At 35.9% G+C, this 20765-nt stretch overlaps 1 protein-coding gene across 2 annotated transcripts in view; it reads left to right on the forward strand.

The window, feature by feature from the left end:
* Positions 1-20262, forward strand: part of arid3c (AT rich interactive domain 3C (BRIGHT-like)) — a 176424-nt gene extending 156162 nt beyond the window's left edge. For both annotated transcript variants that reach the window (XM_069187159.1, XM_069187158.1), the window contains 5 exons: positions 6325-6508; positions 7614-7852; positions 10538-10822; positions 12835-12924; positions 16232-20262. In XM_069187159.1, the coding sequence (XP_069043260.1) occupies positions 6325-6508; positions 7614-7852; positions 10538-10822; positions 12835-12924; positions 16232-16398 (965 nt within the window). In that variant the 3' untranslated portion in view covers positions 16399-20262. The remainder of the gene's footprint in view (positions 1-6324; positions 6509-7613; positions 7853-10537; positions 10823-12834; positions 12925-16231) is intronic.
* Positions 20263-20765: the final 503 nt, after the last annotated feature.

Consider the following 20765-nt stretch of genomic DNA (forward strand, 5'->3'; position numbering starts at 1 on the left):
TTAAACAATCAGAATGCTGTTAGCTTCTTATAACCAAAATAAGAGCTGCCATCTGAGGAAGAAAAATGATGTAAATCTAATTTTTAGGTAGAAAGTCAGAATGAACTTTCTAGAAAAAAAGCCTAGCATATGTTGTTACTATGGACTAAATAATGTATGAAGATAAGTGACCAACCTCAGTAATTATTTGCTTCCATAATGTATACTAAAATCTGTATGTTATTGAGTCACCTATAGAGCCTTCGTCGATAAAATTAGAAAATGTTGTTTAGTTTTCCAAAAAACAAAAAGAAAAGTATTAGCAAGATTACTTACCCCTAAAAAAATCTCCTTTAAAAGTATTGTGTGAAGAGAACCCATTTGAATACCTTGTTTCTATTTAATTCTTATCTGTTGATGTTTGTACATTTACATTAGAGACCTTTACTGGCTTAATACAGCATGTCTGTCCAACTGAAGGCTCAGTGTTTTTGTATTAGTAAGGTGTGATTTTGTTGGTCCAGAGTATTGTTGATCACATATTTTTTACCTGTTATAAACATATCTTAAAAGCCATCACATCCTATTAATTCAGATAAAGTGTGTTTATAAAAACTGGTATTGCATATATTTTTTAATACTTCTACTTCTACAGTGTCTTCCAAATTAGTTCTTGATATTGTCTTGAAATTGTCGTTGTGATACTTCAAATAGTTTCCCTTTATTCACCAATATTTGCCTTACATTGTGATAGAATAAAACATGGACCTTCACCAGACATTTATCTCTGGTTTCTCTGTTTTAATAGTACCTTTACTTGTTTAGTGATGCCTGTCAGGCCAGTATATTCAAGCGAAGGGAGATACAACACCACTAGCTAAGGAGAAGAAGACATTTAAAACAAACACTTCCGTAGTCAGATCAGATTGTGTTTAATAAATTGAGGACAGCTTGTGTTACATGTAGTGTCCTGGAGCATGATCCATTGCAACAGAGCATGTGTACTCTTTTATAAATGCATTATTTATTAATAAAGATTGGTTTGAGAGGATTTTAAGGGTATAGTGTTCTTTTAAAATATTAAAAGATATATAGATATAGATATAGCACTTAAATAGATTAGATTGGCAGATATATCAGTTGAATATTAAAATGTTTGGGCGTTTCGAGATACTGCTCTATAGGTTGACAATATCACAAATACATTCCTTTGGATGGAAAATGTAACATGTTTTAGGATTTGAACTTTACAGCCATGCTGAAGAATATAGCGCCAGAAATTTACAGTATATAGAAGAATTCAGGAATAGGTATGAAGTGTATACAAAGATGTCAGAGAAGCCACGCTTTGGAGTAAACTGTACAATGATACGTTGCTCTTAAGGATGGTTCAGTGCCACAGTCAACGAGAAGCTTATTGAAACCTTTACAGTTAAACAAGTCCTCACATGGCAACACATAGGTCCTAGTTAAAAAATAACAACTGAAATGAAATATTAGTTTAACTGCATATGGTATCTTATTAACTCTTGTTATCTATTCATAATTTACACTTTATAGAGACATCATTTTGATGTCATGATTCCATCATGTTTTTCTTCAGATATTTAAACATATGTATACATATTCTTCAAACATATTTTTAATCTTTCCTAGGAAAGACACAAATGACATGTTTATGCCAGAACTTTTTTTTTCTTTAAATAACATTATTCTAGTAGTTTAAAATAAGTAAATTGCAATTTTAGAAATCAACCTTTTCTGTTAAGCTAACCAATTATTTTATCTTACAAAAATCGATAAATTATTTCTCACACTGTTCTATTCATCGCAGCCAATTAAGGAATCAATTGGTAATTGTAATATTTTCCAATTATTTCTATAAATCTAACCTTGCAGGTCCGTTCAGCATTCAAAAGAGAAGCTTCTTTACATCAGTGCCACAGGTACATGGACGGTTTATAAGAAGAACTTTAAAAGAAAAGGCATTGCGATGTTTTAGCTGTCTGATCATGTTAAATAAAGCCAGTTTTGTCCTCAAAGCCAGTGCATATCAGTCTCCATTTTTAATAGCGTATTTTTTTTCAGATGCCAAAGTGGCAAAATGAACTGGTAATTACAAGGCTTAATTGCTGTGTTTTTACAGTCCAGACTATACGTCTCTTCCCATTTTTTCACTGGATAGTACGCATGGCTGTTGTTTGCAGTATATTTCCAGGGCTATTGATTGCTATTATTGTAAATCCAATGGGCACAATAGAACTCTATCAGCAAAATGCAGGTTAATTATCTCAGGGTCAGTCATTCTTGTATCCACACAAAAGATCTCAACCCTCACGCATTATATAGGACTTAATAGCTTACCTCAAATCAGGAAAAGAAATAATTTCTGTATTATTTTGTGCTAATTAATGTCTTCAAAAACATCTAAAATGTTTTGTGTGAAGATTCTATTTTTTAAAAAAGAAGATTTTTTTTGTTGTTTTCAAAATGAATGTATTTCATGGATCTGTTCTGTGTGTCCTGTTTAAGTGCATTCTGTTGTTGAAAGGGATTTGAATTTTTTCATGTATTGCTTCAAATGAATGTGCTTTAAAACAATGCAAAGTTCAAGTTCATCCATCCATTTTCTTTCTAACTGCTTTGTCCAGTACAGTTGTGAAGGAGCTGGAGCCTGTCCCAGCAAGCAATGAGCGCTAGGCAAGATACACCCTGCGCAGGACACCAGTCCATCACAGGGCACACACAAACACGCACTCCAGGGCCAATTTTCAGTTAACCTACTGTACCACTATGTCTTTGGACTGTGAAAGGGAACTGGAACACCCAGAGAAACCCACACAAACACAAAGAGAACTTACAAACTCCATACAGATGGCACCCCATGTCCAGAACTGGACCCAGCACCCAGTGCTGTCAGGCAGCAACGCTAAGCACTGTGTCACCAAACTGCCCAATACAGGTTCAGTTCACAATAAATGTCTTATTTCTGTGCTTTTAAAGTAAAACTGAGGCTTCTCATTAGGTTTTGTAGGTTGGGAATGGGAATGGAGGTTCATAATTCAGAAGAAGATAAAATCCCTATCTTCTGAGAAGCAAAAAATACACATACTGTACAGGTATGCACATATTGCATTCAATCAATTAGTTCGATGAGACTTCAATTAGATAATTAAGCTCAGATGGAATGAGGACCAGCAGGTGTGTTGGCCTGCAGGACCAAGATAAGGAGCCCCTCTTATAGGGCATAATACCTACTGTATGAACTTAAATAGAAATGGACACTGAGAAGACTCTAAATAGACTTTGAGAACACTCTAATGTCTTGACTGTCCTAAACAAAATCCCATCATCTTATTTACAAAGATATGTGTGATGGCATTCAAACATATCTTCTCTTCTTCTTAAAATAAAACATGCAAATAATGCCACCTTTATCACTGCCTACCTCAGGTTTAGGAGATTTGCAAAAAAGCAAACAAATTGAATGGAAAAAAAAAGTCTATGACATACCTTTAGAGTCAGTCAATACTCTGTTACTGGACACTTTCAAGCTAATTACAAAAACTGTAAAGCTTTAAATAACCTTGCACGTTTGTTTTTTCTAATGGAAAATTGAAGCATTTCTTCAATGCTGTGGGTTTTGAATATTGATTATTAGTCATTGCTAGTATACTTTAGCACATTTTATTTCAAGTACTTTGTGTGGAAATTACAGGGTTTTAAAAAATTAAAGCTATTGCTTCAGTCTTGAGAAAAGTCAAATAACAGGCTTAACTACGTGTATATGGCTATTTAACTAAATGCCCAAAGTCAACACTATTAACACGTCTGAGAAATTAAATCTTATTATTTATCTGATATGAATTGTCTCCTCTATTATTTAACTAATATTGGAAATAAGGGTTCTTCTGTATAAATTAAAAAAGTATTGCATTTACAATAAGCTAAGCTGTCTTAAGATATCAAATGATACTGCAGACAGTAGAAGCAATAAGAAATACAGTTTTTTCAATTTACTTTCTAGTATTCTCATGTGGAAACTTTAAAACTACTAAACCAATGGTAACAGTTTTTATGCAAATTTAAAGTTCCACAAGAATCAAAACCGCTCTTAGGATTGACAGTTCTCAAATGCTGTATTTCCTTAAGTTGTTTCTGTTATTGCTGAGATTTTCCTACTATTTTCCTTTGCCTGTGAACCGTGAGATCCTTCATGTTTAATTTTCTACTTGAGATAAACTCTGCACAGAAATATTACCCTCAGCCTAAATTTGTTATTGGCCACAGCAATGATTTCCAATGGGATGTACCCAGGAGAACCTTTTTGGTCAATGTGTATTACTTAAGCAGACAGCTTTTCTAGAACTCCCTAAGAAGCACATATTGTATCACTGTCCAGAGATACACATTTGGGGCTTCTTAAAGTAAGCAGTCTGGTTGTTGCTTAGGGTAAAGGGGAAAGCTGTGCATGTTTTAAGGGTGTCCTTGAATGTAGTGTCTTTCTGTTATGTCTGACTGCTTGTGAGTGTTTATGCAGGCCTTCACAATACAAAAACTGACTTGTATACCAAGGGTCTCAAAGCCCAACTCCTGTAGCACCATTGCTTTCAGTAAATAATATAATAATAAAAATTGCTTACACTTATATGGCGCTTTTCTGGACACTCCACTCAAAGTGCTTTACAGGTAATGGGGACCCCCTCCACCATCACCACCAATGTGCAGCATCCACCTGGATGATGCAACAGCAGCCATAGTACTGGAGGCCATGATTGGAAAGGGCCAATAGGAAATTTGGCCAGGACACCAGGGTTACTACTCTTTTCGAGAAACACCCTGGGATTTTTAATGACCACAGAGAATCATTACCCCAGTTTTATATCTCATCCGAAGGACAGCACCAGTTTACAGTATAGTGTCCCCATCACTATACTTGGGCATTTGGACCCACATGAACCACAGGGTGAACGCTCCCTGCTGGTCCCACTAACACCTCTTCCAGCCACAACCTTAGTTTTTCCCAGGAGGTCTCCCATCCAGGTACTGACCACACTCACACCTGCTTAGCTTCAGTGGGTTGCCAGTTGTGAGTTGCAGGGTGATATCCACCCAATTATGATTTTTAACAGCCTCATTGTGAATGAATCAAGATCTAACAGTAATGTAGCACATTTTCAAGAGAAAAAACAAACTCGATACAGTATCACCAGGAAATAAAGGACTTCCCAGTTTTTTTTGTTTTGGGGTGTGTTCTTATCTATTTTAACGAAAGAAAATACATGCCACATATTACCACATAAACTGAGATATGAAACTTAGATGTGATATAACTTTTTGAAGTCACTTTAAAGTCCATCATCTAAAGTATTATTTGCGATTTCCAAATATGTGCTTTGGTGCTTTAAAAATAGACGTTTGTTGTGATGAAGTAATCTCTCTAATTTTTGGCAAAAAGAATACATTTTAACGTGAATTTTTAAGATTGTTTTTTAGATATTTTTAATAGGAATTACTAAGGAAAATTAAAATATTGAATTTGACATTTAAATATAATCTAAATTGTCTTTAGGGTACTTAGAACTTTTTGATATTGTACATGAGAGAAAAGTCTTTCACAAAATTCCGTTTCAGTGTGGATATTAATTAATATTAATATAATTAATTGTTTTTTCTGCCATAAGGGATAATTTATAGGTAGTAAACATGGGGAAAATAAATATGGGGTAAATTAAAACTGATAATTTTACACAACGTACTGACACCAGCTTAACCTTACAGAAATATTTTCTGAATTTTTTTCAATTAAGTCTTTTTCCATAGCAGCTAAAACTTAAACCTACAGGTCAATGATATTGTGTGAAGCACGCTAAACCAAAAGATTCACACGTATTTTTATTAATAAATTTTAATTAGAACATATTAGAATTACACAAATTTATACAAATATAATATGTGTTATATACAGTAGGTCTTAGAATTATATCATTTGAATAATGTGAACATATTTAATTTTGTAAACATCTCCAAATTTGTATGTAGAATATTCATAGGAAAAGATTCTAAAAATTTCACTCTGATTTTTTTGTACTCCAAAGTGTATTCTGATGAAGCACTGCAATCCAGTCAGTGGAATAAAAAGGCATGCCTCTACTCCTTGGCTGTCAAATAATGGTTAATAGAGAAATTAGATAGGTTTAAAAGTGACATTTTCTGTTAACGAAAGAGCAGCGCTATTAGACATTTTACTTAGTCCAGATTAATTGGCCTTATAACCAGCCGAGAGGCCTGTCGATGTGCTGAAGTTAATGGAATTGATTGTGGATATTGTGTTTGTTTCTGCAGGGACTCCAGTGAATCGGATTCCTATCATGGCCAAGCAGGTGTTAGATCTCTACACTCTCTACAAGCTTGTCACAGAAAAAGGCGGCTTAGTGGAGGTCATCAATAAGAAGATATGGCGTGAGATCACCAAAGGTCTAAACCTTCCTACCTCTATCACTAGTGCAGCTTTTACTCTCAGAACACAGTAAGTATGCAATGCAATTAGAACGCATCAGAAACTTTGAACAAAGAGTGAACAAGGAGTATCATGAATTCCAAATTATTGCACAGTTTGAGGCCATGGGTGTTTTTACTGAATATACCTATTGGAGGACCTTATAGTGTTTTCCACTATATTCCAATATATACATGAGGGAAGATTTCGTAGTGCTTTCCCTTCATTCAAAAGCTATAGTCCCTTGAAGCAAAACCTTACAGAATTGTACTTTGGTTCTTTCCAGTTAAGTTAAATTCCTAGTTTATTTTATGTGTATACATTTTCTGATAAATTGGCGGCTAAAATAAGCATTTCAAATAAAGTATAGTATATATACGTTTTATATATATAAGTATATAAAGTACAAGTTTAGTATATGGTATATAGTCTGTCCTTCATTCATTTCCTAAATAAATTCAGTATTACACCATAAGCAATACATTAAGAAATCATTCCAGCATTTATAATGGTAGTATTTAGTTTCATTTTCACCTTAAAGTGTTCCAAAATGATACATTTTTGCTTTACGTAACAAAAGTGAGAAATTAAAATTGTATTGTTTTCTTATATTTCCTTGAGTCCTGAAGTGATATAAATATTGAAAATGAAATTAACAAAAGCCAAATATCTTTGAAAACTACTTTTCAAAGTAGTCTTTGAAACTACGAAACTCTATGTAATATCTATGAAACTACTGTAAATAAAATATTAATTTTCTTTTCACTCTTGCTACCATTCTGGTAAAGCACGATTCATGATGATCTGGACTAAATGACTAAGCTTCCCAATATCATGTACTGTATAAATTATGTAATTATGGTGGCAGAAGTTGGCGTGCAAAGTTGTAACCGCAGTAAAAAAGAAGAAACAGACTTGTTTGCACAAGTTTCACCAAGGTCTGTTATTTAAAGATATTACTTCATCCTGAAAGAGGCTGATGCCTTTATACACCACTCAGAAATGCATAAACATGTTTCTGTTTTAACCATATTCACCTGGTTGAAAAACATTTGCCGATTATTAAATCAGGACAATGTGGTAGGGCACTATATACAAGAGAAGTGCATCTAAACTTAGTTGTTATTATTTACAGGTATATGAAGTACCTTTATCCCTATGAATGTGAAAAGCGGGGTCTCAGCTCCCCGGGTGAGCTTCAGGCAGCTATTGACAGTAACCGAAGAGAAGGTCGCCGACAGAGCTACGGGTCAGCCTTGTTCAGCTACTCTCCTGTGGGGACGCCTAATGTCCTCTCCTCACCAAAGATCCAGATGCCTCCAATCGCAATGCCTACTCCCAACGGTGGCCACATCACTACTGCCATAAAGAAAGGTATGGACTGCCTCCAGTTCTGCCTAAAAACACTAGAACCTCTACTAAACCAATAAAAGATTACAAACAAGAGTAGGCCATTTGGCTCGGTTTTGTGTATATTTTTTTGTATCTAGAGTTTGATGATATAGTACATAAACTAGTGGTTAAGGCTTTTTTCTCTTCACTCATAGAAAAACAATGTCACAACACCACCAAGGGTGTTTTGTATTGGTGATGTTTGGCTTCTCCACACAATTGAGTCAAAATTAATTTGGGGGAGTATCCAGCAAATCATTATCCTATTATTCATTTCTCTCATTTCTGAGGTGTGTGCTGCCACCTGGATGTAAGAGCTCACAGGCCTCTTTAGTCCTGATACATGTATTTTAAACCTGAACAGGAATCCACATTTCAACCCAGGCAATGCATCAATATATGTTTGTTGTCTCCTGAATTTCTTCAGAACTTGATTTTTTAAACTAATCACTTATCCCTAATTTTCACAAAAATATTTTTGTGAACCCTATCATGTCAGATTTCTTTTTTATTGTTATGATAATATTAATACCAATTACCTATTGGTATTTATGATACATTTCCCATTGTGTGTAATATGCTTACTATGAATACTATAGTAGCAAAAAAATGTAAATATAAAATACCAAAAAACACCTAGAGGTGATCAAAATCAAAATATGTTTTGTAACAAGTTTAAACTGTTGATAAACATTTACCTCTGAAAGTTAAATTTGTTTAAAATCTTATTTTACATTTTTGTTCTGCTAATAATTGATGCTTGCTTGAGTTTTATTCTAGTGAATTGTCTGTAAATATCTGTTGACTTTCCAAATTTAAAAAAATAGTCTCAAAATTTAGAAGTTCCTCTAAGCTCACTGAGCTCATTTTTTGTTTCAATGTCTTTACATCTTGTGTTACAATGGGAGATTAAAGACTGAGTCCTATAGTAGAGTGTATACTGCATTATGGTCATCACCTCTGAAAGGAAACATCTTGCAGGACTTCCTCATACACTCATTGGGTATTTCCGTGTTACACTGGGAGGAACGAAGCAGAAATAGCCAGGAATACCTCTAGATTCCTTTAAAAAAGCAGGTTGTACTGAAGATGAATGATTGGTCTGATTTCAGCAAAGGTGGTTCCCTCTCAGGCCTCACGGTTAGGCTTCAAACTGTATTTCACTGTATTTACTCTGTATTATGTACAGATAACTGTATTATTATTTTACAGTTATTTTCATAAAAACTATTAGTCTGTAAAATGAAAGCACTTGGCATATTTTAAATATACACAAAACTGTGCTGAATGGCCTCCTCCCATTTGTAACATTTCTCACCTGTTTAGTAGGGAATATAGCCCTACTCCCAGGGTGTAGCATGACAAACAGTCCCTGGTTGGAATCAGAGTTTATCCACTGTGGAATAGGAGTACATGATAAATTGCACTTTATTACAGTTGACTGGGATTGAGTCGGAATGTGCTCAATTTACCACACTCACTTCACTAACTTCTGTCGATAGATAGCACAAAGAGAACTAAGCTTATCATGAAGAACTGTACCTGTCCTCCAATGGACAGAGAGTCCCAGAATAACATTGCCAAAATGAAAGATGACCTCACAAAATACCGTGTTTGCTGCACAGGGTTGTTAAAAACATTCTGACCCCTGTATGGAAGAAAACACAACAGCTAGTATGAGCATTGTAAATATTCTAAATTGTTCCTTACTGCACTTTCTGCTAGTTTTAGAGATCCAAGGGAATGGTAGGATCATAATCTGAGATAAAATAGGGTCAATGAAATATCATCATCATGTATAGCCATTAGTTTGCTATATACAGATATTTGGGGCCATCAGTTCAATATGTTCTTTGGTATATATTCCTAAGGCTACTTCAAAGTGACATTCCTCAGAGCATTTTCAATATCAAAGTAACCCTTATTGGCATGCTGAATTCAAAGCACGTTAACCTGTGATCCTTGTTTGAAGTTTATCAATAGCCAATTCCATCTCCTGCTCTTATCTTACCCTCATTAAGATTTAAATAATTATAAATAATATTAGGTTATTGACTTAATATTTGAATTAATTCTGGTGATGGCACCATTGTGAAAAATATACGGTAACATTTCATTGATGTTTTACCAAAAGAAAACTGAAGTGTAGCTGTATTTGTCCCAGGTTGATAGCTTGATATTAAGGATTTTGTAAGTTAGTAGAAAATGAGCAAAGGAGCTGCTGTTCATAAAGTACTTCCCATTTATGAAAACTCTAGATAACGATAGTATTATTTGAATCTGATCTTCCAGAGAACATGTTAATGGTGCAATAATTTAAGATACTGCTACATTCCAAAAAGCTGGGATTTCCAAAATGAGTTTTTTATCCTGGCATTTTTTAAATGTACAGTTTTTATGCACAGGCAAACATGACTGACATACGAGCAAATCAACAGGTGTGGCTTCTATATATAAGTTATATATGTTACTATAGAAGCTACCCTAATGTTTGAAAGACAGAGCATAAGCTTTTCAAGCTTCTTGAGTCAAGATTCTTCTTCTTCTAAAAAATGTTTTACGAACTTCTTGACGAGTGAAGCGTGTTCTTCCTGCGTTTCCTTGGACACACATCAGAGGGGAGGAGACATTCACGCTCCCATCGGCTTCTGTCTCTGTCTCCCGCAGAAGAGACGATGCTGTCGAGCAGCGTGCCCAGCAGGATCGCCATTCCCGTGTCGCTCGCGGGACACCACGTGGCCGCCGCCCAGGCGGTGGCGGCCCAGGCGGCAGCGGCGGCTCAAGCGGTGGCCCTGGAACAGTTGCGGGAGAAGCTGGAGTCAGGGGAGCCTCCGGAGAAAAAGATGATGCTGATGGCCGAGGAACAGCAGCGGATAATGCAGCACGCGCTCCAGCAGAACCTCTTTGCCATGGCAACACAGCTCCCAATGAACATCAAAATTAACAACAGAGGTAAGGAACACCGACAGGAAAACCGATGGAGTGTGCCGTAAACTGTGTTGGGCAAAGCAACGTTTTTTAAAAGTAATCCCTTACAAATAACAGTTTACAGTGTCCTACACATTCAAACCACCAATAAAATAGGGGAAAAAACATCATATAGCAGAAATATTTACTGTATTGTTTGGATATGTCCTAATTGAAAAAAGTGGCAAAATGTAATATCGGAAATGCACAAAGCAAAGCCACATTTGTTCTTAATAATCAAATTCCAGAAAACGTGACGTAAAATTTTTTTCACATCACTTATGAGTTGGTATTTGGTAAATCCGGCTCTGGCAGGGATTACGCTAATGAGATGCTTCCGGTAGTGTGCTATGAGGTTCTGGCACTACAGTGGGGGATTTTTTACCCTTCCTCCAAGCAGACTTGCTCTAGGTCCTTCAGACCCCTTGATGTCTTTTTGTGACCTGTCTTCTTAAGAAATATCCGATGTCATGGTTCCAGTTGTCATTCTGACATATAGTAGTATGGCAAATACGAGCTGCCTCTTTTTGTGGTTTGCCCTAAGAATAGGCTTCCTGTTGCAACTTAGGCATTTCTTCAGCACTCGTGCAGATATTGAACACTTTGCCTGCAGGACAACTTCTCTCAACATTGGTGGTGGCAGGATACATTTGTGTCTACTTCCTGGCCAGATGTTTAGTATACTAGTAGCCTTGAATTTCTTAATAATGAAGACTACAGTGAAAATATCTTCAGTTTTCTAAGGACTCTTTTAACACCATCACCAAACTTCAAGATCTCTGTGACCTTGTCTGTGGTGCTAATACTGAAAGTCTTCTATGTGTTACATCCTTTTATATCCCAGGGAAGAAAGAAACCTATGTTGATGTGTTTGTGATAGAATTTTATTTGAGGGAGCACTCAGTGGTGTGATCCTTGTCTTTTCAGGAATTCAATTATTCATTTATAAGAAATATAAATTTATGAATTTAGTGTGTTTCAAAACTGGCATGTAGAAATTCTGTACCAAGAACTCTGGCAAAACAATACTGTTCTCTGGTATATAAGTTAATATAATGTTGGCTAAAATGATGTTAATGGTTCCAGCTTTCCTGGTTTAAGACAAGCAATAAGTCATACATTATTTAATAATAGTTTCTTGATGAAGAATGAAGGGCTTATCTGTTCATGTGTGATATCATTTTTCTGCAAGACTGCTCCTCTCAGATTACTCTTAATCTCTAGCTCTATGGTTTATATTTGATGAGAAAATGAAGTATATGTTTTTTAGATTTTAAGTGTGCTGGGCCTGTCTTGGCTTAATTTAGATGTATGTACCCCATATTAAAAATGACATCTACATTAATTAATACTGTGATGCAAAAAGTATATTTTTACAATCCTTCATGTAAACAAAATGGGTAACTTTAAAAATATAATACTCAAAATGCAATATACTGTATATATTGTATTTTTCATCTGATTTACATTCTTTACTAGAAAACTTAATGGTGCTGAAAATAATAAATGTAATCTGACTTGCATTCAAAAACATTTGCTCCAATGCAAAATTGGCTCAACCTTTTTTTAAACAGAGATTGTTGCCAGGATTTTTTCCAAAACTATTTTGAAGTAAAAACTATTTTAATCATACCTGTGTAGTCTTCTAGATTCTAGATTGGTATCATAAAGTTTCCATGACAGTGTTCCTAACATATTTTTCTCTGGAAATAAATATTTGTATTCAAGTGGAAATGTATATAGTTAATTATATGTATTTAAGCATTTTTCTTCAAATAATTGCTGGCTGGATGAACATGCAGATGCAGACATATATTTCTTCCTTCAAAACTGTTATATCTGTTCTGAAGGCCATGATACACTGAACTCAAGTCTTGTCATTCATGAGTTATCGGCCTTAGTCTGTAGTGTTCTCTTCTTGCTTCTTGTGTTCATTTTACAAAAAAATGCTCATATTGAGTTTTTTGCTCTCTCTCTCTCTGGTTTCTTTCTGACAGATGATAGACAAGAGACTGCATTGAACCTGTCTACCAACGGCATTAGCAGCATCAACATGTCAATAGAAATAAATGGAGTTGTCTACACAGGTAAATAGAGGGCCGTTTGCTGATGTAATTGCAGGCAGGAAATTCAATAAGTTATAGCAGCACCCCTGCGCTTAGTCCTCAGTGCAATTTGATGTCTTCACTATAAAATCCATCGTAATGAAGTGGCAGTCCAATAGTGTTAAAAAAGTTAAATATCTCAGAATTGGGCCTGTTGATTTGGGGTCGATTGGGCTTATTGTCTTATGTGCTAAGAAAAAGACCACTTGATTTAGCTACAGAAAGTGCATGTGTCTGAGCTTTGGGCTATAATTACATTTAGATAAGTAGTTCAGGTTGCCTCAAAGCCCTATCTTAAACTAACAGTGCACATATTTTGAGTATTTTGCCTTTAACAGCTCTATATCTGATGAGACCCATCGAGTTCTAACCCCTCCTAAACCTTACATCCAAGACACCTGAAGTTTTCATGTGATGGTGGCTTTCTGCTTTGAGCATTTTGTCCTGTATTATAAGAACACTGATCTTCTATTATATTAGTTTAACATCAGATTATTTTTCATTTTATTTATATACATTTAAAGCAGTTTTGTTATTTACATTAAGACAAAAGAAAACAGTGTTGTCAGGTAGGTTTTCAGACTAATGCGAGTAAGGGGTCATTTCTATTACTGCTGTTTATATAGCCCTTGTTCTTTTTTAAGTCTCTTTTATTCATAGACACAAGACTTGGTGTTGTGCTGACATCAACTATTTGACACTAGGGAACTTTGAATCAAAGAGAAAATCAACATATGCACATTTAAAAATGTTCTTCTGAAAGTAAACAGATCACGGCACTTGATTTGTCTTAGCAGATCCAGTGTTTTCCCTGTGATGGGCTCAACCTTTTTTATAAATATATATCAATTTTTGTCCCCACATAAGTCTTCTCCTGTTATTTTGAGTCCCTAAGCTCAATCAAGTTATTTGCCTGCCAGGAGGCTCATTTAATCTCTACTGTAGTATATTTAAATGTGGCATTTCTGTGGTTAATTTGGTTTATGGTTTAAGTTGTCAGTAAATGTGTGGGAGCATGAACCCTATTGAACCATGTATGTTTTGGTTAGAATGTGGATCTCATACTTTCATTCATTATTAAACAGTGGGCAGTCACCTGAGGTGCAAGGGGCAAAGTCTTTCAGAAAGGCAGAGACTTGCATTATATGCATTATATGACTTAACACATTTTAAAAGACAGGATATACGTTAGGATGGTAGAATAAAATGTCATGCATGATGGAAAATGGCTCTTTAGTTGTTGCTGCTTGAAATCAGGCATGAGTTGCAATAAGTGACCCTTTAAAACTAGAAGACTCTCAACGGTCAAAAGAATGCTGCTTCTGCAGTTGTCATGGTGAATTCTAATTGGATTGGCTTCTTGATTCATAACCAACCACACGCCAACAAATCAATTAAACGTCCTGTCGGATTGCTGCCACCTTTTTCAAGTAACAGCACTTCCACTTCATTCCCCATGCCTTTTCCAATTCCATATCAGTTGGTTAAAAGAATAATGTAAGTATGACTCAGTTTTTCCCAGTTATACAACATCTACTAAAGTCTATATAGTGCCTGTGTTTTTACTATCAAAAGTATAATGGTTTTCTCGTTATCCCAGGCTCATGTTCATTATCAGATTAGCAGTGCAGAAACAGCACATGCTCCAATCGCAATTATAATCCAGTCCAATATGAAGAACTGTGTTTTACATTTTTAATTGTCTTATCTAAGTATTAATAGCCTACACTTAATTCATATGATGTAAAAAAAACACTGGTGCTGCTGCAGGTGCACAAGAGAAAAGAAATGCCATTTTGGTTAGCAGTCCCATCAGCACAAAAGTAGAATCTGAGCAGCAAGCAGTGAAGTTCAGTAAGTAATAAGCAAAAAAGGCGTGTTTAGTGGTATTGTAGGTGTTTGTACTGTATATCCTAGATATCCTAGAGCAAATCCCATAACCATATCCTATAAAGTCTGCTGAAAAAGAAAAATCATTATTTAGAACTTAGTTTTCTACTAAGTATATGTATAGGATAAGTAAAGTATCCATTTTAGTGTTTTGAAAGGTGCTATACAATCATTTACTGTTAGCGTTACTGCCTCGCAGTGCCAGGGCCCTAAATTCAATTTCTGAGGTACTATTTGAATTGAGTTTGTGTTTTCTCCCCATGGAGAACATTTTCCTGTGTTCCGGTTTCCTCCCACAGTCCAAAGACTGGCAGGTTAATTGGCGTCTGGGAAAATTGGCCCTGGTGCGAGTGTGTGTGTGTTTGTGTCTGTGTGTGACCTGTGATGCACTGGCATCCAATCCAGGGTGTATCTTGCCCTCCTCCCATTGCTTGCTGGGATATGCTCTGGCTCACCAGCAAAACAAAAAATGAGTAAAGCACTTGAAGATAGACAGAGGATCTACAGTATCTACTGTATATCTTTATGTTTATATTTTTATATCTATATATTTATAAAAGGATAAATATAAAGGATTTCCTCAACAGATATACCTGGAATATGACTCACAAATCAGAGGGTGCATAGAACAGTACATCTCTCCACCATACTTCCCCACTGCCTTTATGGTCCAGTTGTAATTGTGAGATTGGAAATGAAAATGAGTGCTCTACCCTTGGCTACTCATATTTGAATTTGGAAGCAGAAAGCTTTGCATATGTGTGGGTCTTTGTAAAGTGCACTTTGTGATTAAATTCATAACTCTGTTTCAATAGAGTGGTGTGCTTCTTACTGTGTTTCTTAGAACGTCAGAAATTACACATGGGGGGTTAAAAGGACAGGGAGTCTCCCTCATAGGGCGGAGCAGTGGCTCTGTGGCTAAGGATCTGCGCCTGTGACTGGAAGGTTGCCGGTTCAAATCCCGCGGCCGGCAGAGGAATCCTACTCCGTTGGGCCCCTGAGCAAGGCCCTTCACCCCAACTGCTCCAGGGGCGCCGTACAATGGCAGACCCTGCGCTCTGAGCCCAAGCTTCTCTCCCTGTCTGTGTGTCTGTGTCTCCCTGGAGAAAAGCTGGGGTATGCGAAAAGATGCATTCCTAATGCAAGAAATTGTATAGGGCTAATAAAGAAACATTAAATTAACATTAGAGGATACCACATGACAGGAATGTATTGGTCCATGAACCTCATTGGGCCCTGCTATCAAAAGGTCCTTGATTCTGTTTGCACAACAATAACATGTTATTTGTAAGATACTCTATAGTTAACACAGCCTATACTGTAACAGTATTTTTGATCAGGCCTAGTCTGGATTTCTCCAGAAGATTGATTTACAGTGCTTTTGTCCTCTTAAACCTAGGTGTCCTGTTTGCTCGAAAGCCGGTCATTCCAGTGATACACGGAAGCAATGGAAACAGCATGAACAGCTCTCAGGGAAAGTCCAGTCCAGGACAGCCTGCACAAAACCAGCCATCCTCGTCCTCCTCAGCCCATGGGCAAACCTCCAGCAGGAGTTCCTCGCCGTGAACACTCTGCTCATCCCACAGACAGTCACGGACCTCCTTAACAAGTCAAGCAGTCCAAAAAAATGAAAAAAGAAAAGACTTCTGTGTTTTTGGATGTGGCGTTTTGTTCTTTTTTGTTCTCATTCGTTAAAGAGTTTCCAAATGCAAAACGGAATATAAAATGGTTACTTGTAAGGACGTTGCTTCAGCAGAAACAAACAAAAAAAAAACAATATACTTGCTCTTAAAAGTGTGTGAACTGCAGCTTTGTCAGTAAAAACAAAAAATGCATACATAGAAATTTTCATATTGTGAACATCATTTTCTAGTTTGTATTAAATTGAACAGTAATGGATGGAACTACCTGAAAACAGGCATTGTTTTGAAGGAGACAACCAGAAGGTATTGTGGGAAAGAACAGATGGATAGGCAGGGGCAACTAATCTGACCCCATGCCCTTCTTGAAAAGGAGGTGAGGTTTGTTTTGTTCAGTCCTGATAAAGCCGTGGCTGACAAGGCATAATTTAAAAGCTGCATTAACATTGTCAGCATTAGAGTACGTTTGTCAGATGATACGCAGTTCAGCAACTTGGACTTCTTTAATTACACTGTGTTGCTGCAGGCAGAGGGAGGGTGCTTTTCTCAGCTTATACCAAAGAATAACAAATCATTGATTCAAAGTCATTCACATTGCTCAGTAGAGGAAAACAGATTTTATCAAATATTAAGGGCACAATGGCACTACAACAACAGATTCTTCATCATAAACGTTTATGCAGTACTGTAGTGCCAGTAATAAACATAAAGATGAGAACCACACTGTGTTGTTTTCTGATAAATCAGATCCCACTGAATATAATATATAGAATAGGATGCTAAAAGCTATATGGGGTCATTACCGTTTTTTTGTATGGAACAATCGTTATGGCAGCATGCAAGGCACTGCCTTATAGGCAGCAGTGTGGAGTAGTGGTTGGAGCTCTCACTGCATAAAGGGACAGTGGTTGGTTCAAATCCCATGTGGAACACTGCTGTCGTGTCCTTGAGTGAGGTACTTTGCTCATATTGCTTCAATAAAACGCTGTATAAATGGGTAAGTTGCTTTGGATAAAATCATCAGTCTAGTAAATTTATAATAAAAAGCAATGGCAGTGGTAAAAATCCTTTCACAAAACTTGTCTGATAACACATTATGCCTGATACCGAAACCTTAAATACAAAGCCTGCCCCTTGACCGAGTGACATGTCTGAAGTAACCACAATGCTCCACTGTTGGTTGTGGACATGAGCTTTCAATGCATTGCTGGTGTTAGAACATCGCATGCTTAGTGTAGAATCAAAAGAGCAGCAGTCATCTTTTAGAAGACTTAGGGTGAACCCATGTGATCAGTGACAAAAGGCGTAGGATTAAAAGATGGGATTTCGATTTGTACGTAAGAGTTTAAAAAATAGCAATTTAGCTGAATTTAAGTCACAAACAAGAACCAAAATGTCTGAGACAGCAGTCTAGCCAGGGATCAACAGGGGGCTGCCACTCTGACAGACCACCTCGGTGATTTCCACAGTGTGTCTATGCTCCATTGGCCCTGGACAGACATTGCATATCAGTGTCACCAGAGCTCTGTACACTGATGGACAGAAGTGCCAGTGGGGCATTTGATTCCTGGGTGATTAACCAAGCAGTTGAACTGTTGAAATCAAACCAAATACCCAGGGTGAATTACAAACCAAGGAGTGGAAGTGTCAACCATATTTAGTGGCTTTATTGTGAATCAAATCAGTTTTTCATATTAACTCATGCACTTGTCTCTAAGACCAGGAAGGTTGAATTTTTTTCTTTGGGAAGATAGGTGGAGGTTTGAAGGTGTGTTTGTATTTGCTTTTTTATTAAGTTCATTGAGTCTATAGTTTATTTTATTTCTGTTCATATGCTCTTTGAGAGGCTATACACATTGAGTCAGAAATCAACACCACTGCTTTGTTTTAAACCTTTTCTATGTCTTTGCAGATGCAGCCAGATACCTCACAAATATACCTGTATATACATAGATTATAAATACAAAATATACCTCATAGATTTCATTTCTCTTATTATTATTATTATTATTATTATTATTATTATTATTATTATTATTATGTAAAGCCACTTGAAAAACAATGTTTTTGTTTCCACGGCTCACTGGATTTTTTTTCTTATTTTGTATTGTTATGCCAAAGAAGGGAATATTCTATGCTAGCGCATCTACCTCATGTTTTATAGACTGTGCCAACAGATACAAGCTTAGCTGTCAGTTTTGAACTATAGTCTGTAGGTCCAGATATTCTATTGTTTAATCACAAGATTTATTTAAACAAAAGCATATATATATATTAAAGGATCTTTAACATATCCAACTTCAACTGTTCACATTTCTATTTTGTAACATGTATTACTGGGATGGAAAATACCGGAAGGCTTTTTATGCATGGTCCCTATTACTAGGAATTATGTGAGACACAGTAAATTATTGTAATTTGTAACAGGCTCAATGCCATTCATGTTACAAATACAGTATCTTACATCAGTAACTTAAAATGAACACATTAAGGTATTTAATATTGTTACCACAAAAAAAACAGTATCTTCCACTTTAGGAAACTGAATATTCTGTTGGATTAAAATATCTAGGTTGTTGCATTCAAATAATCTTCTTTAATTTACAAGGTGTTTACTTCATAACCATTTGTTTCCAAAGATCAGATTGTTAAAATGTGGATATCGAGCATTGTTAGTTTGGATGAATGTGTTGAATAACTTACAAGTATTAATACTTTATGAAAGCTGGTGAGTCTTGTTAGCCAAGACTTCCTCGAAATTCTTAGTGACATGATAAGCTCTACAAGGAATTGTTCATTTCAACAAGATTCTGAGAAAGAAAACAAAATAAAATGTATTGTTCGCAAAGAATTGTGTAACACAAAATTCAGTTCAACAGAATTCAAGGATTTTTTTTTATTTGTTAAAATTAAATGTATTTTCTGGGACCATCTCTAAGAAGAGTGTAAAAATCAGTCGGCTTTGGGAAAAACAATGCTTTCATGTTTTAATTACACACAGAGTAGCACACAGCTTATTTCATACTCACTTTTGTGTGTGTGTGGGGGGGGATTTCCATTTGAGAAGTGTAATTTTTTTTGGAGCGCATTGGCACAGCCTATACATATACATATAATTGTCAGTTCCCTGCCACATCATTAGATTCCAAGGAATGATAGGAAGGGAATATATTTCCAATAACTGGACAACTTTGTTGCTGACTGTGAAACAAGAACATGAAACCTTCATAATTCTTGTACCAAAGATCAAAAGCAACCCATTTCTCTTTACTTTGTAAAAATATATATATGAATCACAAAAAGAAAAAGAAAAAATAGCACATTGTTTAAAAAAAAGATTTACTTCTGTCTATAAAGTATGTTGTTTACTTTGTTTAAAAAAATTTTGCAATGCTATGCTGGTAGATTGTAGATCCTATAATAGCTTTACTCGCTGTGTATGAGGCTTTAAATAGTTCTTTTTCTTGTTCATTTTGGATTAATCCAGTGCATTATATGAAATCTGGATTGTGGTGCTCAGGGGTTTAAAAACATACAAAAAACAGGTGAAAGAGATTTTTTTTTGTTTTTGCCATTTGACTTGTAGCACATTTAGAAATAAAATGCTGCTTTAAACTCAAAGAGACTTGTGTCTGTTTTATTATACATAGGATCACTATTTTATAGTTCCAAGTGATTATTTTCCTTGAAGAAAAACTTTTTTTTTAAATGTACAGTATATGCTGCAGAAAATAATATAATGGATTAATGTGCCATGCGGCTTCATGTTAGTATATTTAAGTTGATTAAACCTGTATTAAACCTAAATGGTGTAATTAAACATTTTCAAAAATGAAAACTTTTGTACTTTTTTTCATTCTTATTTTCCAAACATGATTTCAGATCCTTTCATTTGTTCACTAATGGCACAGGATGCCAGTCAAATTCTGTATCTCCAAGAACCTAGACAACTTAGGCTTTTCTCTTCCTTTCTACCACAACGGCTCCTAGTGGCATAGTAAGTGGACCAACAGGGGACAGTAGGACCAGGGGTAGTTCTCTACTGGGAGCCTCCTTCACCAGCATGGGGAGTGTGTCCTCAAAGATCAACATATGGGCAGACTAAAGGCCAAAACCACTTTAACTGGTAAATTCAGTTGCATAAAACAAATACTGGTTATTTTGTATGCTCGAATATTTAAATTGGTGTTGTTTTGTATATTCAAATGCTCAGAATATGAGGCATGGTAAGGCAGTATTCCACCTATGTGATAGCCTACTGACCATCAGTAAGCTGCCTGAAGGGTGGTTTGT

This window comes from Lepisosteus oculatus, chromosome 3 (genome assembly GCF_040954835.1).
Source record: "Lepisosteus oculatus isolate fLepOcu1 chromosome 3, fLepOcu1.hap2, whole genome shotgun sequence".
Lineage (NCBI taxonomy): Eukaryota > Metazoa > Chordata > Actinopteri > Semionotiformes > Lepisosteidae > Lepisosteus > Lepisosteus oculatus.